Source organism: Solea senegalensis, linkage group LG1 (genome assembly GCF_019176455.1).
Source record: "Solea senegalensis isolate Sse05_10M linkage group LG1, IFAPA_SoseM_1, whole genome shotgun sequence".
Classification (NCBI taxonomy): domain Eukaryota; kingdom Metazoa; phylum Chordata; class Actinopteri; order Pleuronectiformes; family Soleidae; genus Solea; species Solea senegalensis.
In genome coordinates this window covers 38,372,560-38,383,256 of record NC_058021.1, presented here as the reverse complement: position 1 = coordinate 38,383,256, position 10,697 = coordinate 38,372,560, and the positions used below count along the sequence as shown (strand labels likewise).

The following is a 10,697-nucleotide window of genomic DNA, read 5'->3' as shown; positions in this document are numbered from 1 at the left end:
GGACAGGCCCCTCCTCCTCCTCCCCCTGTCCCCTCCTCCCTTTTTTACTTCTGGAAAGTAAAGTGTGGATCCTGACAGTGTGTGTATGACCCACCGTCACCGAACTTTCTGATCTGCCTCGGAGGAAAACGAGCGCCCCCCGCTGCTGAGGGGGGGAAGTGCGCCACAGGACTGGAACACTCCTCCATGTCGTCATTATTGTAAATAACCACAGACTCTAAGAGGAAGAAGAAGAAAAAAAGAACACACCCACAAATCTTATTTACATAACGCAAATGTAACGACTTAGCCAATCAGAGGAGAGCCACAACCCCCAAACCCCCTCCCCCCCAAATGGTTTCTGCATGCTACTGCGCACCCACTGCGCACATGGTGACGTTTAAAAAGTCTAAATAAAAGTCGAGTCACTGGGCAGTCCCCGCACGATGGAGCCGCCCCCCAGCCATGACATCACCGGGCGAGGAAGAGTCGGAGGCGGCGAGCTCGGAGCTGCCATGACGCTTCTTTATCCACCGAAAAGGTCGTGTCAGTGTTTGGTGAAAGGTTGCAGGAGTCGGACGTCGCCGCGTTCATCAGCTGACGGTGGACATTTGTATAGTGTGGTTCATTTTCTAAATGTGTGATGAATAAAAACCAGGAAAGATTTTCTGTAAACGCTCCGGGCTCTTCATCAGTTACCATACTGACCGCGAAGGCCGGTCATGTGACCACAGGTGTTTCCTCAACGAGAGGGAAAACAATATTTTTAAACAAGTGAAGAAAATAAAACGTTGAACGTCAAAAGTGGTAAATTACTCACCAACGAGGAAAAGTAAAAAGTTTAACTTCAAAAGAGACGTTACTGCATGTGTTTTTTGTTTTGTTTGTTGCAGTCATGAATCGACGAGATTAATCAGCGGATCAATCAATCGCTGCGTCCTCAGCATCACATGACCTGGAAAAGTTTGGCGTGAGTAAAAAAAACAAACATAAACCCACAAAGAAACAAAGTTGTTATATTTTAATTTTTAATCAGTGAACAACAACAAATCCCTGTAAACGTACAAAATCAGCACCGGTAACATCGAAGGAAACAAATGATCTGCAGGTGGTCGTGTGACTCGGCAATCCAAACACAGACGAGCAGAAAGTTAAAAAAAAAAAAAAATTAACGATCCTGGACGATAAATTTACATTTGATTTCAGGAAGTGGTCTCACAGATGTGATGCATGATTCAATCTACAGTAACAAAAAAAAACATACAGCATTTTTCAAGTGCCACAAGGGGGAGCCAATCACTCACAAGCTCATGATTGATTGAGGGCGGAGCATGTGCGACTTTTCCCTGATGTCCAGAATCCAATGTAAACATGGAAAAAAAAATTTGTTCGACTATGTTTACATGCTCATTAAAGGGATAGTTCAGGTTTTTGTTCACGTCTTTCTCCCACACCAAACCCCATAGAGGAAATCAGTGATTTTAGTTCATGGGGACACAGGAGCTGCTGGTCTACTGCTGCCTCCTGCGGTCACTTTGTGTCACTGAGGTCAATCTGAATGAAAAATATGACATTTGAACTTAGTGATGGAGGCGGCAGCGAACCAACTACTCCTGTGTGGTGTGATGTTAAAATCACTGATTTTCTCAGTGGTGTGGGAGAGAGAACGGTTTACAAACTTAAAAAAAAAACAAATACAAAAAACAAAACTGGACTGTCCCTTTAATGTCTATGTGAGGTTTGGGAATCTCAAGTTTTCTCATCATGAAAAAATCAAAAAATCAGCTGGCAGTTTTTTGAGTGTAATGTTTCACTGTCACTACAGGGGGCAGCACAATGACATGTTTTCATGCAGTGTGGGAAAATGAAAAAGTGGGCGGGGGTGGGTTACGCGTTCAGGACTGAAGGCACAGCAGAGGGCGGGGAATCCCGACAAGGGCAGGGCATCACAGCAGCAGAGGTGTTCTGACTGTCCGATAAATATTTATACAACACAATTAACTAGTTGAACAGCTGATGACTTTTCATTATTGGGATTTAAAAAAAAAAATTTAATCATGATTTTAAAGTTTGAGATAAACACATCAGCAACCAACACAGCTAATTGTATAATTGATTGCAGCCTTTCAACGTAAAAAAAAAAGGTGTCGCCCCCTGGTGTTTCAAACAGGAATTTACAGGGTTTTCTCTGCAAGAGCCGCAAACGCATCGTGTTTTTTATATTTATTTTCCGCACAATTTATATATCGTATGAGTCATGGGTCGCGTGTCTGTCCAACGCATTCAAGGACTGTTGTAAAACCTTGGACTCCAGTACGTGAATATGATGCTGCGGTCAAATGTGACAGCTTTAACCATGTGAATGTGAAAACTCACAAACTCTACATTATTGAGGATTTGACGCTAGCGTAGAAACATTAGCTTTTTGTTTTTGGTCTGAAACTTAGAATGATGCTCAAATCTTGCAGACTGGACCTTTAAGTAAGACGTTTCATCACCACATAAATCAAAGACAAGCAAAGGAAAAAAAGGTAAAAACTGGTATTTTGTGAATTGTGGCTGCATGTGGATGAAAAACAAACAAAAAGCAGCTGGTGCAGGATTTTGGTCCCTGAAGTTGTTTTTTTTGTAAAAACACAGTTGAGGGTTTGTCCAATGTTTTTTTTTTTAACATAGTTTGCAGATGATCTAAATCTGAAACTTTGCATCTTAATGATATGAGGAAGATTTGGTGAGAGCGGTGAAAAAAAAGGAAAATTCCCACAGTTCCTGAAGCGTTGGAGCTTTTTGACGAGTCATGGGGAATTTCCTGCAGCTGTGTGTGTGTGTGTGTAAAAGGCCTCAGTGGAGGTAGACGTGAGGATCAGGCGATCTCCATCTCCCGCTCAATTCCCACGTACTTGAGGGCGTCGGCCTGACTGTACCTGAAACACAGACAAAAAAAGGCTGAGTCATGGAATTCTGTGTCCAAGGAAAGAAACAGAAAAAAAAGCTCACCTGTAGTCGAAGAAAAGCTCCTCCCCCGTCTGAATCGCTCGCTTTGCAAAAATCCCGATTCTGTGATCGCCATTCACCATCATCACTGTCGCATTTCAAAACAAACAGACATCAACACAAACTCGCACAGCACAGCGCCCCCTACAGGTGCTGATTTGACGACTCATGGTTATTTGTGCCGATGTCGCTCTTACCTTTAGCGTAGCAGTTCGGGTTGACCGAGTGGTTCGCGAAGCGGATCTTGTTTCCTTTCCTCGTGGCATCGACGACAAAGTCTGTGGAGACGCGGTGAACGTGTGAGTGTTTGAATGAGTGAGTGAATGTGTGAATCAATGCGCGTGTGTGTTACCGTTGTTGAGATTGAAGAGGAAACTGCACATGTATTTGTCATAGACTTTTCCTCGACGATCCGCTTCGTCCTGAGAAATAATCTGCAACAAAGAAATGTTCGCTAAATTTGACTTAAACAAATAACTTAAAGACTAAGAGTTTTTGCAGCTGTAGTTACGTTTGTGTGGTTGTTTGCAGCTGTAGTTATGTTTGTGTAGTTGTAGTTATGTTGTGTAGTTGTTTGCAGCTGTAGTTATGTTTGTGTGGTTGTTTGCAAATGTTTGTGTTTGCAGTTTGTGTGGTTGTTTGCAGCTGTAGTTGTTTGCAACTGTAGTTATGGTTGTGTAGTTGTTTGCAGCTGTAGTTATGTTTGTGTAGTTGTTTGCAGCTGTAGTTATGTTTGTGTGGTTGTTTGCAACTGTAGTTATGTTTGTGTAGTTGTTTGCCGCTGTGTGTCGCACCTCTCCACAGTACTCAGAGATGAACTCGTTCTTCTGAACCGGCTCCTTGATGAAGATTCCCCAGCCCGCCACGTCTGATGGAGCGAGCAGCAGGTGCTGCCACGGCCAAATCAAACACGTTAGCATTATGTTGATGTCTAAAATGTTGAGGTACATTAAAAAGTATCCTCACCTTCTTGGCTCCTCTCTGGATGGAGCAGTTCTTGCAGGATACGTTCTTGCTGTCCCAGTGGTCGGCGGCGCCGCAGGTCAAGCAGAGGTCTGGGTCACACTCCCTCACTGCCAGGTAACACGGACACTGCTTGGTGTTACACTGGGCTTTGCACCGACAACCCGGGAACCGGTTCTGACCTGAGAACAGGATTCACAGGACGTAAATAACTATTTATGTCTCTTGGACCTTTGACGCTGTATGTGAGGACACTCACACTCAGAGCTGCACTGGCAGAACTTCTCACAGAAGTTCTGAGCGGTGACACAGGGACAGGACGAGTCACACGGCTGACGCGGGTGGTCACATGGCTGGTAGTTATACACGTGATTGGACGAGCCGTCTGAAACAGGACAGGTTTTTTTTAAATGTTTTTTAAAAGGTCAATAATGAGGTGAAGTGAAGCAGGAGAGTGCAGCTTGACCTCTGACCTTTCTTCAGCTGGATCTTCCTGCAGTGAGTGGCCCAAAGTCGATGTTTCCTCTTCTTCTTTCTCGGAGGCGTGTCCTCGTCTTCAGTGGGCGCCCGAGCGATGATGCTAGACTCTTTGACCCTGAACTCGTAGACCTGCAGGACAAGGACACGTGAAGACGAGGACGCATGAAAACAAGGACACGAGGATGTAAGGAAAAAACTAATGACGATTATTATTACTCCTACAGCTACGAACTTTTTACATTACATTACATGTCATTTAGCAGACGCTTTTATCCAAAGCGACTTACAATGGAATGGAGTACAATCAGCCAGGGGTGGAGTCAAACTTGCGACCATGATGTCTTTTGCACACAGGGTACCGGTCTTAACCACTGAGCCATTGCACCCTTTCTACTTTCTACAACTGCAAAAATTTTGTCCTACATCTACAAACTTTCCTACATCTGTGGAGAACCTTGTAAAACCTTGCGTCTCCAGCTTTGGTCACAGAACATGAGGTTATCGCGGTGACTGCGTTGCTCACCTGTCTGCAGGTCTTGGTGCTAATAAGACGAGCGATGGCGCAGTAGTTGTCGTAGTACGTCCCGATGAGAACCCTAAAGAGAGAAGCCTCTGCTCCGTTCCAGTCCACCGCCTCAGCACTGCTGCTCAGCTTCATCTTCACCGGAGTCTGACACCGCGAGTTTCCCTCTGAATGTGTGACAAAAAACAGTCACTTGTGAACTTTTAAGCGTTCTTAAATCTGAACCTGACGTGAAAGGCGCTCGTACCTGAGCTGCTGGTGTTGTCGTCCTTCTTGTCTTCGTCGTTGTCCCGCTCATCCTCCTTGCTGCCCTCCTGGTCGCTGTCTGTGTCTTTGGTTTCCGAGGAAACGGTGGGCGTGCTGGGGCGGCTGTTGCTGTTGGGTAGCCGACCGCGCCGGCGTCCCACCGGGCGCTTGGACGGGGTTTTGGGTCGTTCTGCGACCGTGCCTGCCGGGTACTCTCTCACCATCCCGTCCTGAGACGACACAAAGCGAAGAGGTTAATGTGGAGGAAATTAAAGAAATGCTCGCCGTGGACGCGTCAGAGTGTGACTCACCTGCACCAGGTACATGTAGCAGTCGATGCCGCAGGGTTTACTCTCCACCAGGTTCTCCAGGTTCTTGCGTTTGTAGGTGTTTGGAGTCGCGTGAAAAGCTGGTGGAGAAAAGAAACCAGAAAAGCTTTATTCATGAGCAGCAGTTACTCATCTCAGCTCCGTGTGTGTGTGTGTGTGTGTGTGTGTGTGTGTGTGTGTGTGTGTGTGTGTGTGTGTGTGTACGTGTGTACTGACGGTGGAGGAAGCAGTCATATTTGAAGCAGCGTCTGCAGAACAGTGTGTGGAACGAGTGCAGACTCTGCTCACGCTGCACAGAGCGAGCGTTGGGGCCGTCGATGTTTGGCGTGCACTCGGGTGGCAGAGCACCAGGAAGCTGTTGCTCCGTCAGCTCCTTGAACCTGAAACACAGCAACAACCGTGACCATCTGTCTGCATGTGTGAAGTCATTAGGAGAAACAACGTTTATTTAAAGGGGACATATTATGCAAAATCAACTTTTTAACCATTTTAGTACTTATATTTGGGACTCTGGAGGCCCTACCAGTCGCCAAAGTGTGGAAAAAGAATACTCAGTCATGTTTTCGTGGTCCCCCTTAGTGTAAGTATAGGCGATAAAACACTCGATGTTGAATTCCCTGCACTTATGACGGCAGCAGGAAGCTAATGTGCCGGATAGTCAGCAAACGTGTGTTGCACCACTTCGCATCAGACTGCGGTCTAAGTGTAACTGATTTACAGTTCGGCACTGTTCGGCTCGATACTTATGTAGGACGTCTCTTCCTGTGACGGCACTCTCGCTGTTTTCTGCGCACGCTGCCATGTTAATATTGTCAGAGAACTACTGGAGGGAGGGGGAGACTAATAGAGCTGTAAAGCGCTCTAAAAAGGACAAATCAGAAACCCCCTGGAAGAAGTGGGTGTGTGTTTGCCTGTGTCTCATTTGCATATAAAGGGACCATGCACGAAAACCGAGCGTTCTGAAAGGTGCGGGTTTAGCAGGGTTATTGAACTGCTATGGTGCTTCATCCTTATGGTATTTTGACCAAAGCATGTCACTGACATGTTCATTAGGACACCAGGGAACTATTTTAACTTGGAGAAATAGGGTATAATATACCCCCTTTAAAGAAATATCTGTGAATCACGTCTTTTTATTGCCTTAATTGTTAGTTAGCACATGACCAAACCTTCAACAAGCACCGTTTTTTGTTTTAATGATAAAACAGATGAATTAGGATTATCTCCAGGTGAACACTCACTTCTCCTTGAGCTCCTCGGTGGATCCCTTGTCGGGGAACATGGATGAGATGGCTTCAAAAATCTTGTCAGAGGGAAACTTCTTGCTGCTGCTATCGCTGCTCGTTCGACCTGGAACAACACGTTTGCGATGAGTGCTGATGATTCAAACTTTCACGTAAGGAAAAGACCAAAAAAAAGTGAGAAAGCATCGCTGTTGCTTACTCTCGCTGTACAGATCGTCCGGACGCTCCTTGCTGCCGCACAGCTCCATCTTTTCGACCTTAAAGTCCGTCTCTTCGTCCTCATCGTCGTCCTCGTTGTCGCTGGACTGTGACAGAGCGTTGACGAGCTCCACGAAGATCTCGTCGTTGATGAAGCCGCACTCTGCTCAACGACAACAACAACAAAACAGCCGCATCAATCGTCTTGTTCCTCGTCTTTTACAAGAGGACGAGAACAGAGGAAACTTCACCTCTGTCTCCGTGGACTTTGCCGTCATAGTTCTTGATGAGCTCTTCTATGAAAGTCCCGTCCTGGTCCAGGATCTCGTCTCCCATGTAGGGGATGTTATGAAGCACCGTCTCGTCCTCCACCTGTTCCACACACACACACACACACACACACACACAGAAACAAACATTAGACACATAGTTCATGTCTTACAATTCAATCTCACTGCTCAAGTTTGTAAACCACTCACTCTCCCACACCAAACCCGATAGAGAAAATGCACACAGGAGTTGTTGTTATTTTTTAAAATCCTTCACTCAGATTTACTTCAGTGACACAAAGTGACCACACGAGTAGACCTGATTTTCTCGATGGGCTTTGGTGTGGGAGAGCAGTGAAAGACATTACAGCCTCAAGTTTGTGTAGATTAAGTAAAAACCTGTATTTCTCCAGCACAGACGGTGACAATTGTTTAAAAACCCTCACCATGAAGTTCTGCTGCAGCGGTGACCACGAGTACATGACTGGGACTGAGGCCACAGCGTTGAGCGTCTTCAGCGGGATGACCTGCCGGGGGAACTCGGAGAAGCCGCTGTCCACCGTGCACTGCACACAGGACAGAGTGAAGACACTATGAGGACACAGTTGTGAGAGATGCAGAGACGTTCTGTTCTCTACATGTTAGATCCACTGACCTCTCTAGTTCCTCTCAAAGAGCTCACAGACGTCATGATGTGGATGGGCTGGATCCGCCGTGTCTTCCACTCCTGGTTTAGAATGTCAGTTCGCTTCAGGATTTTCTGACGATTGGTGCTGAACATGCTCTGAAAATGTTTAAATGAAACCTCAATTTAGGCCAAACATTTTAACAATCTGCCTCAAGAAGAAGTACATCGAATAACCGAGCCGATGTTCTTTAATAAATTGGCATTGCGGTGCTGTTGTTCGTTGAAAAAAAAGCCTGACACAAGGGCTTTACCATTCCAAACCGTACCATTATAGAAACACTGCAAGAGTGTGTGAGTGGACGAACCTTGACCTCGTCCGCCCGTCTGAATCGTTTAAGCTGCCGCAGCCTCATGTATGCAGACTTGACCCTCCTCTTCCAGCAGGCGGGACCTTTCTCCGAACGCTTCCCAGTGAGCACCATCATCGACCTGCAGCCAAACACCAGGGGTTTGTAACACACGTCAATATCTTTCATTTAAAGAAATACAACTGGGTTTTATCTGGAATGAAAGGTGTATTTTAATATCATGCTGTACATTTTGTTGTCTTCAGTTGGGACAGATATCGTAATGTGTTGCGATAGGTTTGTCGAGGATGTGAGAGTTATCATCCGAGGAGGTGCACAGGTGTTTTTCTTCCGCCACCTCAGATCACTTGACTCTGTTGATGGTCCCTAAAACCATTACATTACATGTCATTTAGCGGACGCTTTTATCGAAAGCGACTTACAAGGGAATTGAGTACAACCTGCCTTGATACAGTATACACTATAAAAAATACTAATATTATTGATAAAAAAAACTTGAATTGTATTTTGTATTAGTGACAAAGAGTCTGTGTAGAAAGTAGCTCATAAAAGTCAGCAGAAGTTCCTCAAAAAACAATGTTCAACACACATTCAACAACACTCATCAGACACTGTTGTGCGTGTGAGCATCGAGTAACAACCAAACCACAACAAAAACATTCACATTTACGTCATAAACACTTTCATTACACATTTACGGGCCGCTCGTTACATTGTTATAAAAGTAACGGGGACACCGACACCCCGGTGAGCTAGCTAACAGTTGGTTCGTGAACAAAGATTGAAGCCTCCGCTAAGCAGGGGAACAAACACCTGAGCCATTAAAGACCATAAATAATCTGTAAAAACACACTGACAGTGGCTTCTACCTGCCCCGGAGCAGGGAGTCAAACCCAGGCAGAGTCGGCCTTTGTGTTTCATTCGTTATTAGCTGTAGCGTTAGCTCCACGGGCTAGTTAGCATGTTAGCTCGGGAGAGGCAGCGACTCACTTCGAGCGACGCCGGCTTCAGGGTCCCCAGAGGCGGCGTCCCGTTCACTCCACGCCGGGCTTTAGCAGTTACAGTGTGCGGGGATTGTAGAAGAAATCGACATAAACATATATAAACTCGTCGTGTCCTGATTTTTGTTTTGTTTTTTTGTTTTAAATAAGTCAACAGTTTCCGCCTAGGCAGCGCTGCTTCTGTTCAAACTCCTGCTCGCTCGCCGGCCCTCGCTCACCGCCCACCGCGGCCGCAGCGGATCCGAGAGGCGCCAAACGTTTAGGCCAATCACATGCACCGGTGCTGCGTTTCCACAGTGTCGCGCAATACGATTGGTCCGCTCGTTTGGCCGCGGTGGCCAATCAGAGGCGGAGCAGCGACGGGGGCCCAGCAACAGGGACATGTGGACTGGTTCTCTTTGTTCTCTCATGTCAACAGAACTTGGATATAAACAGAACCTGCGTGGTTTTTGACAGCGCCGTTTTGATATTCCTACTTAAAATGTGATTTTCCTCTCGCGCCGATGACACATGTCAGTTGTCACGTTCGTGTCGGCGAGATAAAAATAAACAGAAGTGAAGTGGTTAACGGTATTGGATGACGTTTCTCTCCAGGCTCTGTATTTTTTAAACGTACAGTGTGCAGGAAAATGTCAGTAGTAGTGCGTAAAATACGCAAACCAAGAGTGTTTTGTTTACATGAATGAGGTTCTGCTGTGGCCAGGGTCGGAGAGTTTGTTAAACCCCGCCCCACTACGATGTCATTGGTTGAGAGGTTTTTCTGCTGCGTTCATGGTACCAAAAAAATATCGTTAAAAAAATAAACTAAACATTATAAATACATTACATTATAAACTAAACAACAGCCTTTTCACGGCCCAAAAACAAAATGTATAAGAAGTAGTAGAAATGATGCGTTCATGGCCCAAAAAAAGAAGAAATGCTGCATGCACGGTTAGAGGTCTCAAACTCATGGTGCGTGGGCCACATGAGGCACTTAATTTCATGTGACTCGCCATTTTATATCAAGTTATTTCTGTATTATGTTTTTTTTTTGTAATTTAGTGACATAAATCATTTTTTATTATGAAATATACCAACACAGACACTTTTATTATGAAATTCTGAGACATAGCTATCATCAGTAATGTTATGATGGAATAATCGTAATATCATTTAAATCTTGTATTGCCTGCATATCCTGAATAGTTGCTTATTTTTCCTTTTGACTGACAGCAGCTAATCTGTCGCCCCTATGTCATTTCACTTTGAGGACACAGTCGATAAGAGGTTATTTTGTCCATAACTTACATCATTTCAAGCGAATTTGTTCTCTGTGACCACATGCCTCAATCACACACACTCTCGTTTCCATTTTAAATCCAGAATCCTAACTCAAACTGTGATTGTTTTATTTGTCCATGTGTCTGTAGGACGTGACCCCGCCTTTCCTCCCTTTGTCCACCAGGGTTTGGCTCCAGCCTCAAAACCCTCAT

General features: G+C 45.3%; 1 protein-coding gene across 1 annotated transcript; it reads right to left on the bottom strand.

Annotated features, from left to right (window-relative positions):
• Positions 1–985: 985 nt before the first annotated feature.
• On the bottom strand, positions 986–9,464 carry ezh2 (enhancer of zeste 2 polycomb repressive complex 2 subunit). The gene is made up of 20 exons (XM_044037512.1): positions 9,212–9,464; positions 8,451–8,587; positions 8,219–8,342; positions 7,881–8,009; positions 7,672–7,791; positions 7,208–7,328; positions 6,958–7,119; positions 6,756–6,864; positions 5,731–5,894; positions 5,497–5,594; positions 5,187–5,415; positions 4,940–5,106; positions 4,410–4,545; positions 4,196–4,321; positions 3,940–4,118; positions 3,768–3,863; positions 3,326–3,407; positions 3,171–3,251; positions 2,977–3,061; positions 986–2,903 (listed from the first exon to the last, which is right to left on the bottom strand). Exons 2-20 carry the CDS (start codon positions 8,522–8,524, stop codon positions 2,843–2,845), a joined length of 2,343 nt encoding a protein of 780 aa, XP_043893447.1. The 5' UTR covers positions 8,525–8,587; positions 9,212–9,464; the 3' UTR covers positions 986–2,842.
• Between the last annotated feature and the right edge of the window lie 1,233 nt (positions 9,465–10,697).